The sequence below is a fragment of the Sus scrofa genome, chromosome X (assembly GCF_054392235.1).
Source record: "Sus scrofa isolate SSC_HxYL_T2T_F1_AM1 chromosome X, Sscrofa_HxYL_maternal_Yorkshire_Landrace_v2.0, whole genome shotgun sequence".
Taxonomy (NCBI): domain Eukaryota; kingdom Metazoa; phylum Chordata; class Mammalia; order Artiodactyla; family Suidae; genus Sus; species Sus scrofa.
Genome location: NC_139401.1, coordinates 121,067,037 through 121,087,698, shown reverse-complemented (window position 1 = coordinate 121,087,698; position 20,662 = coordinate 121,067,037). Strand labels below are relative to the sequence as shown.

General features: G+C 44.7%; 1 protein-coding gene across 1 annotated transcript; it reads left to right on the top strand.

Annotated features, from left to right (window-relative positions):
* Positions 1–2,709: 2,709 nt before the first annotated feature.
* Positions 2,710–19,627, top strand: CT55 (cancer/testis antigen 55). The gene is made up of 5 exons (XM_021080817.2): positions 2,710–2,931; positions 5,912–6,093; positions 10,149–10,293; positions 18,359–18,471; positions 19,221–19,627. The coding sequence occupies exons 1-5, from the start codon at positions 2,841–2,843 to the stop codon at positions 19,410–19,412; spliced, it is 723 nt and encodes a 240-aa protein (XP_020936476.1). The 5' UTR covers positions 2,710–2,840; the 3' UTR covers positions 19,413–19,627.
* The last annotated feature ends 1,035 nt before the right edge of the window (positions 19,628–20,662 follow it).

Here is a 20,662-nt window from a genome sequence, read left to right as displayed (position 1 = left end):
CCCATGCCTTGGGGAAATTCCCGGGCCAGGGATCAAACCTGTGCCACAGCAGGATCCAGAGCCACAGCAGTGACAATGCTGGATCCTTAACCTGCTAAGCCACCAGGAACTCCCTCTGGACATTTCATATGAATGGACTCATCCTATATGTGGCCATTGTGCCTGGCTTCTTTTTTTTTCTTTTTTTGCCCTTTAGGCCACACCCATGGCACATGGACTTTCCCAGGCTAGGAGTGGAATCGGAATCGGAGCTACAACTGCTGGCCTACACCACAGCCGCAGCAACATCAGATCCGAGCCGCGTCTGGGACCTACACCATAGCTCACGGCAATGCCAGATCCTTAACCCACTGAGCAAGGCCATGAGATTGAACCCAAAACCTCACGGTTCCTCATTGGATTGGTTTTGTTGTGCCATGATGGGAACTCAGAGCCTGGCTTCTTTAGCATGATATTTTCAAAAATCATCCTTATTCTAGTGTATATCAGTTCTTCATTTCTTTTTATGGCCTAATAATATTCCATTACATGGATAGATCACATTTTGCTTATCCATTCATCCACTGAAAGGCATCTGCATTGTTTCAACCGTTTGATTTTTTCGAATGATGCTGCTATGGGCATTGGGAACACATACTTCTTTGGAAATCTGTTTTAAATTCTTTTGTGTATACACCTTGGAGAGGAATTGCTGGATCATATGGTAATTTTATGATTACTTTTTGAGGAGCTGCTAAACTGTTTTCCACAGTGGCTGTACCTCATCCCCCCTCCCCCAAACACTCACCCCTTAGCCTCTGCCAGGTCTCAGTTCATGCAGCAGGGGACTTCTTACATGCAGACCTGTCATAGCATTGCCCAACGAAACTTGGGTACTATTTTCTCGTGGTCATATTTTCCCCTTGATCAACCCTGTAATCCTTCAGATTCACTACTGTTGGCCCTCTGTACCTGCTGGCTCCACATCTATGCGTACAGAGGGCCAATTGTATTCATTGTACTAGTCATTTTACATAACAGAATTCAGCATCAGTGGCCCCCACGTAGATATTGGCGGGCTTTGGGAAGTGGATGCCCAGCATCTAAAAGTTTTTCAAGTCTTGGGGGGGGGGCACATTGGAGACACTTAGATGCTGTTTTAGATATTCTCATGTAAATGGCCTCCAGCTGTGACCTGGATATGGGGTTCTTAAAGCCACACAGTGTTTTAGAAACATTTTGGTGAGTGGTTCTTTGATGACAATCCAAATCCTCATTTAATTTTTTTTTTTGTCTTTTTGCCTTTTCTAGTACTGCTCCCGGGGCATATGGAGGTTCCCAGGCTAGGGGTCCAATTGGAGCTGTAGCCACTGGCCTACACCACAGCCACAGCAATGCAGGATCTGAGCCAAGTCTGTGACCTACACCACAGCTCACGGCAACGCCGGATCCTTAACCCACTGAGCAAGGCCAGGGATTGAATCTGCAGCCTCATGGCTCCTAGTCGGATTCGTTAACCACTGAGCCACGACAGGAACTCCAAATTTTTTTTTTTTTTTTTTGGCCACCCCGAGGCATATAGAGTTCCTTGGCCAGGGATAAGATCCGAGTTGCAGTTGCCACCTAAGCCACAGCTGTGGCAATGCCGGATCCTTAACCCACTGCGCTATGGCCAGGGATTGAAACTAAGTCCCAGCGCTCGCAAGATGCCACTGGCCACTGCGGGAACTCCTCATTTAATATTCTTTTTATTTTTTAATTTTTTTTAGGGCCACAGGTGTGGCATATGGAAGGTCCCAGGCTGCGGGACTACACCACAGCCATAGCAACACCAGATCCGAGTCCAGTCTGTGACCTACACCATGGCTCACAGCAATGCCGGATCCTTAACCCACTGAGCAAGGCCAGGTATTGAACTCGCATCCTCATGGATACTAGTCAGGTTCGTTTCCACTGAGCCACAAAGGAAACTCCCATTTAATATTCCTAATGTGACCATGTCTGCATGGTGCCCCCCCCAACAAAAAATACTAGCAGCGATGCAATTCAAACTCCCTGCATGGTGCTACATCACCTGACCCTCCTCACCTAGCCATCCTCATCTCCAGATCACACTTAGAAAGCGTCTCTAAGGGCCGTGAGTGCTTTGCTATAGAGCCACAGTCCGCCTCAGCTTCCAAGCAGGGCTGAGCGCAACCTGTCTTGAGGCCCAAACAGATGTGAAAGATTTTTTCCCCAATATCGATGGTATTGCTTAACACTCAACTCTGTTGCTTAGAGCTGTCTGCTGAACCCTGTGTGGAATGGGTGTAGGGGTGAGGAGGTGGGGCTGTTGGGGTGTGGGTGGGTGGAAGGCTCTGAGAGGAATAGGAGAACTCGGGCCTTGAGGAGTGAGGCTCAATAACTGGGAGCCTGCCTCCATCCTCGGGGCAAGCTTCTGTGCCATCTTCCAAGAGAGGCACCAGGACCTCCCTGCAGAAGCCCACACGCGGAACCCCCAGCCTTAAGAGGTGCGAAAAGTTATTAGACTGGAAGCGACTTCCGGCTTGGCCACCACATTTCCAGCCTGGTCTGTGGTGGGAGGAGCCACAAAAGTCCCGCCCACCAGCCCGCTGCATCTCACTGGCCGCCATCCGGCACACTACGCCCCTATTGGAGGGTGGGCAACCGGAACTGTGAAGCCCTTCGGGTAGCAGCCTTGGCCAAGTCCCGTGCGAGGGTCGCTGACTGGAAGTTGGGCGGTGTGGAGGAGCGGCGCAGCCTCTGAGGAGCTGCTGTGATCAGAGTGCGGCTGGCAGGCGGAGGCTTGGACAGAAGCAAGCCTCGTTGCCCTGTTGTCAGGCTGCCCTGACAACGGGACAATGCTTCGGTTTATTTCCAGGGTTTTTGGCTTCTGGAGGAGGGTGGATTCGTCTGAGGCAGAGAGCACGCAACATCTGAGGCGTCTGGAAGGTACTCTGCTCATCCCTCCCCTCCTCACGGGCCTTTACTTAGCGGTGCATTCCGCCCCTGGTTCTAGGCCACGAGGGCCACGAGGGCCACGAGGGCCACGAGGGCGCTGAGTGTCCCAGGCGGCGCCACCCTTTAGGAAGGGGATCCCAGGTCCCCGATCATGCCCTGGACTCCCTAGTCTAAGAGTGGCGAAGGTGTAGACAGAGAAGACCCCTGGGGAGCAGTGTCCCACCCCTGCATTTCCCGATGCCTTCGGAATTTACATTGGGGTGTTATGCGCATGTGCCGCGGATTCCTTTCCAGACTTCCCAAATGGCGCCTCACCCTGATTTGAGGATGAATCTGATTGTGTTTCACAAATAGGCGCGTATTTGAAGCCACGTAGAGGAATCGGTCAGAGGACAGGGTCCGCGTTTAATTTGTTCACCTCTGTGCCCTAAAAACCTACCCCAGAGTCTGGCACTGAGTGGCTGACGGAGGGACACTGAGAAGGCGTCATCTCGTTGGTGGGAATCCGTTAAACTGATTTTGCCCGAGAGGGCGGCGTCCCTGCTCCGATTGCGATCGCGTTCATTCTGAGGTGTGCCGAATGCGCCTCTGTGCCCAGCACCGGGCCTGAGGGGCATCCACGCCCGTTGATCCTCGAGAAACTTCCGTGAGAGAAGTCGCGGTGTTGTCCATGTGACATCGAGGTCAGGGAGACGCAGGCAGGGAAGAGAGGGCACAGGCTAGTGTCACGCGGCCTGTGACACCCGCGGCCCAGCAGCCGTTTCCTGACCTCGGCGCTGCCTTCCTGCCACAGGAGTAGATCGGCTGTGCGCTCCGGATGGCGGTTGGCCGGAGACAGCTCTTTGGGCAGCGTTATTCCCTCAGCAGGGCTGAGGCTTCCAGGTGCCAGAATTGCCCTGCAGCTTCTCAGCGCGGTCTGGGGAGTTCGAATCCCGCGGAGGTGGCCGAGTCTTAGCGAAGTTTGCGATGCGAGGCTGCGGGGTAGCTTTTAGCGGGCAGCTCTCACTGCAGCGTCCAGGAATTACCCTTGCTTTTACCAACGGGACCACACGGGAGAGTTCTGGACAAGTTTGTTTTTTGTTTTTTGGTTTTTTTTTGTCTTTTTGCTATTTCTTTGGGCCGCTCCCGCGGCATATGGAGGTTCCCAGGCTAGGGGTCAAATCGGAGCTGTAGCCACTGGCCTACGCCAGAGCCACAGCAACGCGGGATCCGAGCCAAGTCTGCAATCTACACCACAGCTCACGGCAATGCCTGATCGTTAACCCACTGAGCAAGGGCAGGGACCGAACCCGCAACCTCATGGTTCCTAGTCGGATTCGTTAACCACTGAGCCACGACGGGAACTCCTGGACAAGTTTTCATGTGCCCAAATGCAAGTTGCCACTTTGTCCCTTCCATGCTCTGGTATTTTATGATTTCACCTGACAAATTTGACCCCCCTCCCTGTTTTGGAAATTTTAAGGATTTTCTTGGCTAATGATTCTGTAACCTATTATAATCAAGATTTTCCCCAGCCAACCCCAGCGAGTTCCCGCGTCTTTGGCCAAGCACCTAAGGCGTTGTGGTTCATATTGTGGGCTCTGCAGTCTGAGTCCCTGGGTTTAGATCCCAAATTGTGGTTTCCTAGCTGTGTTTGTTCAGAAAAAAAATAAACCCAAGTGGTTCAAATGCACATTTGGGCTAGATTTAAGTCCCCGAATCTCTTTGTATGCTTTGTCTAGTTAGTTGTTTAAGAATCTGCAGATACTCCTGTTGAACCTGTGGTTGATAATGATGAAGTTATATAATAATGGATGCGTGTAGACTGTCTAGCTGCAGATATCACGGCAGCAATTAACATAAGCTCTAACCTGTGGGAGGCATTCAGAGTTCTAAGCACTTGACATACATGTATCAGTTAATCTTTATAACAACCTTTTTCCCCCCAGATTTATTGAGATATAATTGGCGTATAACACTGTGTAAGTTTAAAATGTACAATGTGATATGATATATATGTATATATTGTGAAGCATTTGTACAATAAAGCTAGTTAATATTTCCATCACCTCACATAATTATTTTTTGTAGTAGGAACATTTAAGATCAACTCCTTTTTTTTAATGGCCACACCCATGGCATATGGAAGTTCCTGGGTCAGGGATTGAATCTGAGCCCCAGCCCCCACCTACTCCACCGCTGTGGCAATGCTGGATCCTTAATTCGTTGCGCCAGGCCAGGGATCAAACCCGAGCCTCCGCATCAACCCAAGCCGCTGCAGTCGGATTCTTTTTTTTTTTTTTTTTTTTTTTTGTCTTTTTGCCATTTTCTTGGGCCGCTCTCGCAGCATATGGAGGTTCCCAGGCTAGGGGTTGAATCGGAGCTGTAGCCACCAGCCTATGCCAGAGCCACAGCAACGCTGGATCCGAGCCGCGTCTGCAACCTACACCACAGCTCACGGCAACGCCAGATCGTTAACCCACTGAGCAAGGCCAGGGATCGAACCCGTAACCTCATGGTTCCTAGTCGGGTTCATCAACCACTGCGCCACGACGGGAACTCCTGCAGTTGGATTCTTAACCCATTGCGCCACAGTGGGAACTACTAAGATCCACTATTTTAGGCAGAAGTTGTCATTGCCCTTGTTTTAAAGATGAAAATAAATTCAGAGAGGAAAGACACCAACCCAGGATTACACAGATTTAGTAGGTACAGGGAAGAGCTGTGTGATTCGATGCCAGGCCTCCTGGCTCCAGACTCAGTGCTCTTCAGCTCAGAGCTCCACTACTTGGGCATAAAGCCACTGTGCCACGTCCCGAGTCTTGCACACTTAACCACTAGGCTCTACTGTCATTGTCATCAGTATCTCAAATCTAGCCCAATTTATTTCCAGAGTTGGATCATTGGCTACTATATCTTCCTTTGATAGGGCCCATTTATAATATATGTTTACTCTGGAGATTCATTAATGAAACCTTTATTCATCTCTTAGGTGACACCAAGTTAAAAGTTGTCCAGGGAGTCGTGACCAAATTCTGTAGTGACCATGGATTCATTGATGAGTTGATCTACTTCAGCAGTGATGTTGTCACTGGCAATGTGCTTCTGAAAGTTGGGCAAAAGGTTACTGCAGTTGTGCAAGAAGATAGAACATATAGACTGAAAGCCATCAAAGTAAGATAAGTCTGGGGACCATTTGTCTTCCTGGGGGGCTTCCACCCTTGCTTCTATTTATTGAGCTTCTCTGAGGTGACATGTTACAGTGGATGGAGAGTGAAATTTGAGGTCCAATTCACTGGATTGTGTGGGACATTTGTTCTTTTCTTTGTAGTGGTTTCTGTTTATAAAGACATAAATTGTATATGTATTTTTCAGCATTTAAAAATATGGTTAACAGTGATAATTGTTCGAGTCTATACTGCCCCCCGGAACTTCTTTTTTTCACCTAGGTAAAGAATGTTTGCATTTGTTGAAACGTAATCGTAGGTGAGCAGACATGCATTTTAATCACTTTTTAACAGCCTTATTGAGGTACAATTGACATACCATAAGATTCTCTGATTTTAAGGGTGTCCTTCAATTACATTTTTAGTAAATTTACAGCTGTGCAACCATTACCTCAGTAAGATGTTTACCATTTTAATAGATATGATCAAATTATGCTTCAGTTTTATGGGAGTAATTGACACTGTCAGGAGCAGGCTGTGAAAGTGCCTGTGGCTTTTCAGTTCAATAAAGAGCCTTATAAAGGCTTCTTCCAAAATTTACGTACTTATTGACTTAGGTTTTCTTCTGAAAGTTATCTGTTTGTTTATGCCTAAATAATCAGTCTGCTTGGAGTTAATTGGGGTATAGCGATTGAGAGAAAGATCCACATCTTATTTTGTTAATGGATGTCCTCTTGTCCCCATATCGTTATTGGAATAATCCACTTTTTCCCTGTTGAGGTGAAAAATCACTTCCATCATGTACCACATTCCTATAGAATGTATAGGGAACTATGGAGACCTCCTGTTGTGCTCATTTGATTGTTATCTTGCCCTGGAGGCATGATCAAATGGTGCGATTTACTAAAGTATTATAACACATCTCAAGGTCACCACAGCCTGGTTTCCCTGTCAAAACTTTAAAATTTTTGGAATTGTCCTGACCATTTCCTGTATGTCGGTTTTCCTGTATCAATTTAAAAACATTGTGTTTTATTCCCTCACTTCCAACCGAAACAACTACAACAATACCCGTTGGGATTTTTAAATTAATATGACTGAGTTTATAGATTTAATTTAGGGAGAACTGACATAATGTTAATAGTCTTTTCCTCCAAAAAGCATATCTCTCCCCTTGTATGCTTCTGCATTGTTTCATACTTTTCTTGAAATAGGTTGTATATATATATTTCCTGCTAATTTTATTTCTCAGAGTTTTAATATTTTTGTTCCATTATCAATATATATTTTTATTTAACTTATTTAACTTATAAAAATAAACTTAATTTTAAAATAATTTAAACCATTATCAATGTGTTTATATATTATATGTTCTGACCAATTTTGTCTCCTATTGTAATGGAGTCCAAGCTCATTCCACTTGCCCCATGACAGGCCAATAAGCCAAGAAAAGAGGTTTGGGGCAAGGAAAAGTGACTTTATTTAGAAAGTGAGCAAACTGAGAAGATGGTGGACTAATGTGCTAAAGAACCATCTTAATTTAGGGTAGAATTAAAGCTTCTTTTAGGAGTTCCTTTTGTGGCTCAGTGGTTAACAAATCCGATTAGGAACCATGAGGTGGCAGGTTCGATCCCTGGCCTCACTCAGTGGGTTGAGGAGCCAGCGTGAGCTGTGGTGTAGGTCACAGATGCGGCTCGGATCCCGAATTGCTGTGGCTCTGGCGTAGGCCGGTGGCTACAGCTCTGATTAGACCCCTAGTCTGAGAACCTCCATATGCCCTGAGTGTGGCCCTAAAAAAGACAAAAGACAAAACAAAAAAAAAAAGCTTCTATTATGTTAGGGAAGGGGGAAGCAGTGTGCCTGATTACTTCATGGACATTATTTGGATTGGTTGCTGATGAGGAATCAGGTAGTATTTCCGAAGTCAACATTATCAACCTTCTGGTTCCACTTGGTCTGGGGTCTACATGCTGGTGGTCAGCATGCAGTTAATTTCTGCCACCTGGTGGGGGTTTCAGTATCTGCAAAACAGATCAAAGGATATGGCTCAGAATATTATCTATGGCCCTTGAGGAGGAACTATAGGTCTTTGACTTTGTTTTATGGCTAAACAATTATTATTTTGTCATGCTTGACTGTTTTCCTTTATTTCTACATTTTCTCACTTCTTTGATTAAATTTACTCTTTGGAAGTTGGGGAAGGCCCCAGAAGCCAAAGCTTTCCCACAAACAAGAGGCCATGGGTGGGAAGGAGGAAGGGCATCTGTTTCCAGGAAAGCCCCACAGGGTCCTGCTTGATCTCACTATGTAGTAAAGTATTGATTTTTGTTATATAACTTTCGTAGATGGAAAACTTACTGAACTTTTCTTTGTGTCTTTCTTAAATGGCTAAGATATACTTTATTATTATTATTACTATTATTTAGATAGCAACTGTCAACTGAATGTTTAACATAAACTTTTCTCTAAAATCAGGAGTTCCCATCGTGGCGCAGTGGAAACAAATCCGACTAGGAACCATGAGGTTGTGGGTTCGATCCCTGGCCTTGCTCAGTGGGTTAAGGATCCAGCGTTGCCATGAGCTGTTGGTGTAGGTCGCAGATGTGGCTAGGATCCCGTGTCGCTGTGGCTCTGGCGTAGGCTGGCAGCTGTAGCTCCAATTAGACCCCTAGCCTGGAAACCTCCATATGCCGTGGGTGTGGCCCTAAAAGGACAAAAGACAAAAAGCCAAAAAAAAAAAGAGATTAAAAAAAACCTTTCTCTAAAATCATATATAAATAATTTAAACTCTAGAAGGATATAAAATGAAAAATAGAAATCACCCTTCGTGCCCTCTTAGGCAACTTTTATTCCTCAGTCATGGTACTTTTTGTGATTTGTTGATATACACAACATTGTGTATGTGGTGATCATTTGGTGGTACATTAATAATATATATACTATTAAATTTTTCCTTCAAAGAGTGCACGGATATTTATGCATAGTAAAAACATCTGGAGCAGAGTAAGTATCAGAATGTGGTCAGTGTTTATCTTGAGATGGATATTAGATTTATGGATTATGTATAATTGGCTTTTGCTTTTTTTCTGTGTCATATTTTTGTGCAATGAACAGGTATTATTAGTATAATTAGAAAAGCCAAATATGAAAGCCTTTACACTTCCAATAATAAAAGTCTTGAATGCTTCCCTACTGGAGATAAATTAAGCCCTAATTTGACCTGCCTTATTTAGAGCCAACTTCATGCCATGTTCTGTCACTCCACCTCCCTAGGTGCCCTCATCTGGAATCTTAAAATTCTCTTCCTTGTTCGTCTCCCTTGACATACGATTTCCCTCCTCCTTTGCTATCTCTGTATTCCTGTCCTCAGCCCTACCCTCCTTTGCTGATAAAATCTTTCTCTTCTTTCACAGCTCAAGTCAAATCCCACTTTCTGCAAGATATTGTCCTATATTCTCTCAGTCTTAAATTCTCTTCTTACTGGGAATTCTCAGGGGCCAATTTTTGCACTTATTTTTACCATGTGTCGAAACTTGCTTTTAATTCATTAATTTTGCCTTTTTCTCCCCTTTGCTTGTGAATTCCTAGAGGCAGGAACAGTATATCTTTTACCTTTGAAATGAATATGATCAGTGCATTGACCTTGTTGCATGAATAGTTTTTAGACACATTAAAAATGTATGACATTACAATGCAAAGCGTGAACCCTCATTTAAACTATGATCTTCAGTTAAATATAATTTGTCGATATTGGTTCATCAATTGAACAAAGGTACTAATTGAAAAATACATGACGCTAATAATAGGGGGAAACTGAGGGTGAAGGAGAGGAATATACAGATGGGAACTTTCTGTTCAGTTTTTTTAAACTGCTCTTAAAAAAAATAAAAAATACTGAAGCTTAGGCATTATTTTATCATGTTTAAGATATGTTTGTCAGGTGAAACATATTCACCACTGTTTATTGTAGTTGTTTAAACCATTTCTCAAACAACAATGATTTAAGCATATCTTTCTGATTTTAAAACTTACGTGGGAAGTAACTGTTTCTTTATCCCCCAGGTAGATGCTTTCTGCGATGAATGCCACGATGATGGGCCGCCAGACCCCTGCCCTAGAGTTTCCCTGGGCTGTATGAACTCTCTGATGGAAGATGGCCGCTGCATTCATCACACAGCTTACTTCTCTCTGGATGTTGTTTGTAAAGGTACCATTTAACATTTTTTAAATTTTAAAATTAGGTTTTACCTATTTTGTAATTTTATAGATTGCATTTGAAGATGGTGACAGGCATAATTTCTGGGGTCAAATTTGAGACATGTTTAATTGATGAGAGGAGTTTATGCTGGAATGCCTTCTCCATTGTCCTTGGCTCCAGCTGGAGGCTCTCTACTTGAGGTGGATCTTTGCAGTTGAAAAGGATGTACATCGAGGGACAGATACATGATGTTTTTAAAAGCTCATGCTATCATTTGTTGCATTTTCATTTCTTGGATGCAGTTATTCGTATTTGCGTAATTTTTTCATTCACATAGGCATTGAATTTGTAATCTAACTGAAAAACATTGCAAGTATACAGAGATACTATTTTTTTTTAAATAATTCAATAGCTTTAAAATAAGACTTGGATGTAGACTTGTACCTTTCCGTTGGTTCACAAACTTGCCCTGTACATGGAGGGCAAGGAAAGACCTAGAAAGAGGTGGACCACTCCAGGTGGGTAGGGGGCAGGTTTAATAAGCAAAAGAACTTAATATATGAGGCTTGTCTCGGGTGCCACAAGACAGGTAGATCTCTGCACCCACTCATCAGAATCTTAAAAGTTTATGCAGAGGTAGTTCCCGTCATGGCGCAGCGGAATCGAATCCAACTAGGAACCATGAGGTTGCGGGTTTGATCCCTGAGCTAGCTAAGTGGGTTAAGGATCCGGCGTTACTGTGAGCTGTGGTGTAGGTCACAGACGAGACTCAGATCCTGTGTGGCTGTGGCTGTGGTGCAGGCTGGCAGCAACAGCTCCGATTAGACCCCTAGCCTGGGAACCTCCATATGCCGTGGGTGTGACCCTAAAAGGACAAAAGACCAAAAAATATCTATATATAAATAAAAATCTTATGTGATGCCAAACCACACTCATGCCTATTAAAAAAAAAAAGTTTACACAGAGGCCTTAACAGGGTTCAGTCACATGTACCACCCAAATGATCTCTGCAATACCTTACTCTCTCAAGGCTGCATCCTTGAACCGGCTCCAGCTGTGAGATCGGTGGATGGAGCATACATTCCAATGTCAACGGAGGAGATGAGGAACCTCCAATTGCCCGGGTTCAGTTGGTGGGTCCAGTGGTCATGTCTTCTCAGGAACCTCCTCCAACACTTTCTGTGTGTATGTGTGTGTGTGTGTGTGTGTGTGTGTGTGTGTGTGTTGTGTTCATTAATTATCAGGCATGACATTTTTCTGTTTTATGCCCAAAGCAATAATTCATTAATTTGTTTATGCTCTTGGAGTTTAATTCGGCTCAAGATAGAGTACTAGATATTAGCAAGACCAAGATAACTAAGACTTTATTAAACCCTGCCTACGAAAAGCTTGTAGTCTAATTGGGAGAGACGGACCTTAAAAGAATGCGACTTAAAAACAAACAAAAAACATAACTGAGCAGAGGAGAGAGAATGGTTGACTGCTATGGACGAGACCTGGGGGAGGCTGCCTGGGTGAAATGCTTTCCCAGCAGGACTCATACGCCTGCAACCCCCTGCCAGGCTAGATTTTGAAAGGTGAATAGATGTGAAAATACTGTACCTGTTAAGCTGCATGAGCTGCATTTAGCCTAGATAAAAAAAGGAAGTTAGTTCAGCCCCACCAAGCAGCTTTCTCTTTTACTTTTCTTGGGTTTAAAAGCCAGGATTTGGGAGGGGAAGGGAGTGGGGTGGACTGGGAGTTTAGGGTTAATAGATGCAAACTACTGCATTTGGAGTGGATAAGCAATGAGATCCTGCTGTAGAGCACAGGGAAATATATCTAGTCCCTTGTGATGGAACACGATGGAGGATAATGTGAGAAAAAGAATGTGTGTATATATATATATATATATATATATATATATATGTATATATATATATATATATGGGTGTGTATGTGTGTGACTGGGTCACTTTGCTGTACAGTAGAAATTGACAGAACACTGTAGACCAACTATAATGGAAAAAATAAAAGTCATTTAAAAAAACTATACTTCAATAAATTTAAAGAAAATAAATAAAAGCCAGAATTTGACCTTGAAAATCCTCAAAGATGATTGTCTGATGGCAGACAGGATTTTAAGACCCCTTTAATCCAAAATACTCAATTCTAGGAGGAAAGGCCCCTGGGATTGCTAGGCTCCAAAGGCAATCTCTTAGACCCTATGACCATGGCTATAACCATGCCAACAGGGAGTCACCACCAATGGTAGCCCTCACTAGGAGAATTCTTCTTGAGATGGGAAACACCTGGACATGTTTGTAATGCCAAAGAGATTGACCGAAGGTGAAGAAGGGAGCAGCAAGGACTGATGGAACGAGGTCCCTGGTTGTAAAGAGAGGATGAGACCCAGAGCAGGGATGGAGGGATTTGCTGCTGCAACATAAGTAGAGTGAATTCGAGTAATGGGCTCTCTAAGGTGAAAGACAGAGTAGGGGAGTTCTCTTCGTGGCTCAGCGGTTAATGAACCCAACTAGGATCCCTGAGGATGGGGGTTCGATCCCTGGCCTCAGATCCGGCATTGCAGTGAGCTGTACTGTAGGTCGCAGATGCCACTCGGATCCAGAGTTGGTATGGCTGTGGTGTAGGCTGGCAGTTGTAGCTCCGATTCCACCCCTAGCCCAGGGACTTCCATATGCCTCAGGTTCGGCCCTAAAAAGCAACCAAAAAAAAAAAAAAAAAGAGAGAGAGAGAGTAGGTGAAAAAGAAGACCTGGGCACCTAGCTAGTCGTACTTAGAATTGTCAGAATAGGAGTTCCCGTCGTGGCGCAGTGGTTAACGAATCCGACTAGGAACCATGAGGTTGCGGGTTCGGTCCCTGCCCCTGCTCAGTGGGTTAACGATCAGGCATTGCCGTGAGCTGTGGTGTAGGTTGCAGACGCAGCTCGGATCCCGCATTGCTGTGGCTCTGGCGTAGGCCGGTGGCTACAGCTCCGATTCAACCCCTAGCCTGGGAACCTCCATATGCCGCGGGAGCGGCCCAAGAAATAGCAACAACAACAACAACAAAAAAGACAAAAGACAAAAAAAGAAAAAAAAAAAAAGAATAATAGTTTAAAAAAAAAAAAAAGAATTGTCAGAATAGCTGCTGTTAATCTGATTACAAAACCCAGTGGAAGTGGCAAAAAGCACTTATGATTTAAAACAATGGGAGTCTAAAAGAAGGGAAAATTGTGTTAATTATTTTGTTGTTCCACATAATGGGGAGTCTGTATGTTCTTTCCTTGTTTATAGTCATTCAGCGGATCCTTCAGAGCCTCGCTCTGTTCCAAGTACTATTTTCATAACACTTACATTCTAATGAGGCAGAGCTCAGGCAATCCTCCTCCCCCGGCCACCCCCTGGCACAGACATGCAGATTGTTTTTACTCTCCAGAATGTGACCGAGGTATTAGGTTAATAAAAGGTATTAGGTTAATAAAACTGGGAGTACCACGGCGTGATAGTATAGATAGCAGCTTGGGGGAAGCCTCTGAGGCGGTGACACTGGAGCTGAGACATGAAGGAGAAGAAGGAGCCAGCTGGGAAAACTCTTCCAAACCAAGGAAGAAACATGGGGAACGTCCTGAGGTGGAAAAAGCTTGGCATGTCCTGGGACCTGCAGTGGGGGCAGGACGGCTGGAGGACGGCTGGAGTGTGTGAGTAGGTGTCATGTGACTTGCACGAGGGACAGGTATGAAATGAGATTGTAAATGCCAGTGGGACCCAGATGTTGTGGAATCCAGCCCTGTGCTAAGTACGGAATCTGCACTAGCCGATTTAATCCTCTGGGGACCCTTCCGAGGTAGGCTTGGTGCGGTCAGTCCTAATAGGATGATAGAGATGAAAAAGCTTGTAAGTGGGTTGAGGAATGAGTGGGTGGTGACTAAATGCAGATGTGTGTGGCAGGAGTGTGTGAGAGGAGGAATGTGTGTGTGTTTTCTGCCCACACGAATGTGCTTCTATGTCAGTGGGAGGTGTTCTCATTGGTGCCTCTGGGTCCAGGATCCCGGTTGGTTTTACCTGCCTCACAGTACGGTGGGGATCAGCCCCGTTTTGCAGACAAGGTTGGAGGGTGTAGGTCCAAGAGTGCTGCTTATGGGAAATGGTTAACTTCAGTGATGTGTCTCCGATTATTTTTTTTATGTGAGTAAGCAGTAAATCTTAACCATTTTGGTGAAGGATGCTACAATGGAATTGGGCATTTGGCCTAGGGGGAGAGGTGGAGACATCTCTCTCGCACACAGCATTGCTATTTCTTTGTTTACTTTTCAGGTTATACACTAAAATGTATATACAGAACATCCTGTATATCCTTATGTAAGCAGCGTGACCTCAGGCAGAAGCCTGGGATCACAAATAAGGTTATTTCCTCATTTTTCAGAATATATTTATTGGCTCAAGTACCCAACTGAAAGATTAAAAGAAAGTTCCCCATAACCTGCTCATCCCTTTTTGGACGTTCCCTTACGCCTTGAGTTGTCCAATAGTCCATCATCTTACTCAACCCAAGAGTAGCTCCCCTGTTTCTTTTTTTCTTTTTCTTTTTTTTCTTGCTTTTCAGGGCCATACCCACAGCACATGGAAGTTTCCAGGCTAGAGGTCAAGTCGGAGCTACAGCTGCTGGCCTACACCACAGCCACAGCAACGCAGGACCCGAGCCAGGTCTGCAGGCTACACCACAGCTCAGGGCAAAGCCGGATCCTTAACCCACTGAGTGAGGCCAGGGATCAAACCTGCATCCTCATGGATACTAGTCAGGTTCATTGCCACTGAGCCACAATGGGAACTCCTTTTTTATTTTTTTCTTCCCTGTTTGCTGTGTGCCTCTGTGGTGACTAAAGGCCCTGTTATTCAGCTGCTGGCATTCTGATGATTGGATTTGGCCAGGGGGGAGCACAGTCGCGAGACTGGAGTGGGCAGACCCCCCCACCTACCTCATTGCCAGGCCTCATGTTGGCAGTGACTTTATACTTTATACCAAAGACTGTAGCTTCTAAAAGGCCACCCTCTCCTACAGCTCTAGCTGTGGGGGGAGACCATATCCTCTATGGTCCAAACTGAGTCATTTTTAAGACTAAAAGGGGGTGTCGCATGTGATTAAAGTTAAATCTGCTTTTGAAGTATTTATATATGACTAACAGATTGGTTTTATGTTTGGACCTTTAAAATAGTAATATTTATAAATTTTTCAGAAGTAAAATTATTTCGAGAAAAGCCTGTGTACATTAATGCAAACTTTTGAATGTTTCATCAAATTGAAATCCAATGGCAAATTTGTAGATTTTCTTAATTTCCTTCCATTCTGTTAGACATTATGAATGTCTCCAGTACAAAATAAGAGCTACATTCAAAGATTCTTGCCACATGCTGACATGTTCCCAAGTACAATGATCTGACTTCAAGTTTGTGCACCATTTAAGCTCTAATGGTTCAACTTGTTCACTTCCTCCATTTTTTTCAACATCTCTCTCTTTGTAAACTTCATAACAATACTTGTATTTCTCCAAAAGCTTTAAAACCTGAATTTTGTCACTATGTTGAATTTTTTAATTAAAGATTTCCAGCTGATTTTATTTTATTTGCTTTTTAGGGCCACACTTGTAGCATATGGAGGTTCCAAGGCTAGGGGTCAAATCAGAGATACAGCCACTGGCCTCCACCACAGCCACAGCAATGCCGGATCCCAGCTGTGTCTGCAACCTACACCACAGCTCACAGCAATGCCAGATCCTTAACCCACCGAGCAAGGCCAGGGATCAAACCCGCAACCTCATGGTTCCTAGTCAGATTCGTTTCCGCTGTACCATGACGGGAACTCCAGCTGATTTTAAGCAGACTGTAATTACAACAGAAAATACTCATTTTCTCAAAAAATCACTACCAGAGTCTTTTGTGGTACAGTGGGTTAAGGTTCCAGCATTGTCACTGCAGCCACTTGGGTTGCTGCTGTGGCAAGGGTTTGATCCCTGTCCTGGGAACATCCACATGCCATGGCACAGACAAAAAAAAAAAGTCACTACCATGTTAAGACAGGCAGGCTGATTTACACAGTAGTCCTTCAGAGGTAAAGCATGCCTAAAATCTCATCAGTACAGTAAAAAGAGAAAACTAACCATGCTGACTCATTTTCCTTTTTTTTTTTTTTTTTGTCTTTTTAGGGCTGTATCCTCGGCACATGGAGGTTCCCAGGCTAGGGGTCTAATAGGACCTGTAGCCGCCAGCCTACACCATAGCCATAGCAACACGGGATCTGAGCCGCATCTGTGACCTACACCAACAGCTCACGGCAACCGTGGATCCTTAACCCACTGAGGAAGGCCAGGGATCAAACTCGCAACCTTATGGTTCCTAGTCGGAGTCGTTTATGCTGTGCCATGATGAGAACTCCTCATTTTCCTTTTGTATTCAGTATAAACTTTGCCCAGAAGTTGTGAAGTTCAGTTATTTTGAATATATAAACACACACACACTGAAATTTTGATTACTATGGCTTCAGTTTTGGTTGAACATCATAAATGTTTGGATGTGGTTATGAATTATGCTTACACCACAGCCAATTCCAGGTTCATTTCTGCTCCATCAGTTGGGTGTTTTATTTTTCTTTTAGGTTCTAAGAAACTTCTGCTTACTATGATGCTTTATTCCAAATTTGTATTGGTATTAGCAGTGCAAAAATAAATAATGTTATCCCCAGTGTGGGACTTTTAACCCATTGGGTAAATATGTAAATATTTGTCTATAAATGTAAAATATAAAATACGAAGTTCCCATCATGGCTCAGCAGTAATGAACCTGACTAGTATCCATGAAGATGAAGAGTTTGATCCCTGGCCTTACTCAGTGGGTTGAGAATCCAACGTTGCCGTGAGTTGTGGTGTAGGTCTCAGAAGTGGCTCGGATCCTGCATTGCTGTGGCTGTGGTATAGGCTGGCAGCTACAGCTCCGATTAGACCCTTAGCCTGGGAACCTCCATATGCCACACCTATGGCCCTAAAAAGTAAACAAAACAATGGAGTTCCTGTTGTAGCTCAGTGGGTTAAGAACCCAACTAGTATCCATGAGGATGTAGGTTCGACCCAGCCTGCTCAGTGGGTTAAGGATCTGGTGTTGCCGAAAGCTGTGGTGTAGGTCGTGGATACAGCTCACATCTGGCAGTGTTGCTGTGGCTGTGGTGTAGGCCAGCAGCTACAGCTCCAATTCAACCCCTAGCTTAGGAACGTCCATATACCATAGGTGCAGCTCTGAAAAGACAAAAAAAAAAAAATGTGTTCATTGTTAGTTCAAAACACCTGAGAAAATTGTTTCTTTCTACAGCACTGTGTTCTACTGCTCCTGCTGGTAGTAATAATAGCAATCAACATTTATTTGGTGCTGGGCATGTGCCAGGCACTATTCTGTGAGTTCTGTATGTACTGAGTAATTGTCCCTTCAACTCCATGTAGTAGGTACTACTCTTATGCTTCTCATTTTACAGATGAAGAAATTAAGGCCCAGAGTTAAGTAACTTGATCCAGGTTATACATTGAGTAAGGGGCAGTACTAAGGTTTGAACTCAGGCAGTCAGACTCATACGTGTGCTCTTCCTTAGGAATTTTCCTTCCTCTCCAGGAGTTGAAAATGTGACCAGTGGTTTGATGAATCCTATGCTGCTCCTACAAAGATTGCTCTGAGACGCCCAGTTGATGCTTTTCCCCAATTGACCTTAAGTCAGTAGAGAGAATCACTACTTAAAGGATTATACATTTCCTTTCTGACAGGAAGACTTGCAAGTTACCTGTTTTTAAATGTTCAAAATGGGAGTTCCCTGGCGGCTCAGCGGGTTAAGGATCCAGCAGTGTCACAGCTGCGGCTCGAATTGCTGCTGTGGTATGGGTTCTATCCCTGGCCCTGGAAACTTCTACATGCCACAGGGCGTGGCCAAAGAGAAAAAAAAATGTTCTCAATGTACCTTTGATGTAATAGAAGCTATTTTGGGGGATTACAAGTAACTTGGGAAATTTAACATGACAACATTGAGGTAATCCCACCTTTCTCTCCGTGGCTGTTTTAGGTTTTGAGCCTTATCAGGGTGACCGAGTAGAAGTTGAGTTTTCCACCCAGCCAGACACAGGGAGCAGAAAGGCCCTCTCAGTGAAGCCTCTGAGACATAAGCACGTTCGTGAGGTAGTTTGTCTTCTGTTGCCCTTATTCGTTTCTGCTCATCCTGCCTGTGGTGACCGCTTTTGGTGCTCAGCATTCCACGGGGTGTGTTGGGGAGCCGAAAAGAGAATATATTCTTTGCCAAAGAGGAGTCGATTTTCTTATTGAAAAGGTTGTGCTTCTGAAAGGAAATAATTAGAGACTAATACAGAGCACATATAATTAAGATCTAAATTGCATGGCTTATCTGGGAGGTATTAAAATGTTCTGAGAGCAACAAGAACAGCAAACAAATCATGATCGGAGATTGCTGGAAAGAATGAATGGGGCGGATGGCGGGACTGGAGCCCACGGTCGATGCTGGCTGTGCTTTGGGTAGCAGAGACCGCAAACGAGTGGGAAATTGAGTTTGCGCAAAGGTGCAGATGAAGCTTGACCTGTGACGGAGGAAGTGGGGCAATGATATTCTCTTTCCCAGCACATTCCTTTCTCGCTCAATCGCTTTCCTCTCTCACCGTCACTGTAGAGGTTAATGGCCATCATAGATGAGAGCGGCGTTTCTAATCCTAGATTTGGGCTCCATCCATAGAGATTCTGACCTCGCTGGTGTGAGGCGGGGTCTGGGTGTGGGTAGCACTCTGTGGGTAGCACTCTGGACTTTTCAAATGTGCAGCCAGGTTGGGAATCGCTGAGCTGGCGTGACCTACAGATTAAAGCTGGAGCGGGCCGGTGAGCCCCCGGGACAGTGCCTGATCCTTTTTTTGTAATTACAGGCCTGCATCTCTAGCCTACATGGAAGAAATGGGGTGATAGGTGATGATATCTTTTTCACCCTGGATTCTCTGAAACTTCCTGATGGCTACGTACCTCAAGTATCTGACATCGTCAATGCGGTTGCGGTAGAGAGCATCCAGTCCTGCTATATTTGGAGAGCAATTTCTATGACTCTAGTGAAGAGGGGTTAATAAGAAAGCAATGTTTTTATTCCCTGTGCAGTTTTTTCTTCTCTTGGCTGTCAGAGCCTGGTTTAAATGTGTTTGGAAGGAAAACAGTTTAGTTAAACCTCAACAATTAATTCAAAGACAAGGTTTCAAATCCTGTGTGGCTTGGCTAAACAGAGTGCATCTTCTGCAGAGTGTTTGGCATTTTCCATTATTGATTAAAGACATTTTCATCTTCATCCCGTGTAATAGTCTTATGTCCATGATGTTCTCTTTTTAGTGGATCTCTTTATTTTTAAAAATTAATCTGCATTCTCTGTTTTTTTTTTTTTTTTTTTTACCTTTAGAACAGAGTTCCTAATCCAAGAACCAATTTCGGGGGGAACACACTGTGCATCATAGTTCGTTTGTGTTTGTTTGTTTTAATATTATGAGTGTTCATTACAGGTCCGGTGGGACCACCCAACCATCTAGTGGTTCGTTCCTCACTGGGTGGGCGGGTAGCTGAAGTCAGTATCCTCTATAGCAGATAGACAGCCACTGAGTCCCTTCAGAAATAGTGATTGCCCCCTTATGGGAGGGGGGCTGAGGTTATAGCCTTGAACACAAAGGCCCAAATCCTGTGCCCTAATGGGATGTGGGTTCTGTGACTGCCCACCTGGCTTCCTGACCCACGGAGTCATAGGCTAGAAAGGGGCAGGTGGCTCCAGGTCCCCGTGAAAGTCACTGTGGGAATTACAGAAAAGTCCACCTTTGAACTTGAGAGACATGTGAGCCGTGGATTCTCCCACCTCCCCACTGGGCTCTCCCATTTGGAGGGGGTGGGAGGCTGTCGTGGAGAGTGACAGTGGCTTGCCAGAAACCTAATCAGGTGGTGGTTCGATCGCAGCTGCTGCTTCACACATTTCCACACTGGAGTGAGCACATCTGTCTGCACTTGGTGTGCAGCGGTTGGGGAGGAGGTGAATAATTTTCCTTTATCCATTTAGCAACCTCTAGAATCTATCTGCTTTCACAGGACCTGCCCAGCAGACTTGGAACATTTTGCCTCAGGGCTGTGTCAACTCAGAGGCCTTTGCCATCATTTTGAATGCAAGGTCCTCGATCACCTCGGCCTCCTCAGGGGGGCACTTGGTCTCCCTAAACGGATGATGTCATGGTGCCAGGACCAGGGAGCAGAAAGTATAAGGCTGGGCTGCATTAGAAATGAGGTTTGGAGTTCCCGTCATGGCTCAGTGGTTAACGAATCTGACTAGGGACCATGAGGTTATGGG

Coding starts and splice junctions, on each gene's coding strand:
- CT55 (XM_021080817.2), top strand. CDS start 2,841: ATGCTTCGGTTTATTTCCAGGGTTTTTGGCTTCTGGAGGAGGGTGGAT. Junction 2,932..5,911: donor ACATCTGAGGCGTCTGGAAG/GTACTCTGCTCA, acceptor TTCATCTCTTAG/GTGACACCAAGTTAAAAGTT. Junction 18,472..19,220: donor GACATAAGCACGTTCGTGAG/GTAGTTTGTCTT, acceptor TTGTAATTACAG/GCCTGCATCTCTAGCCTACA.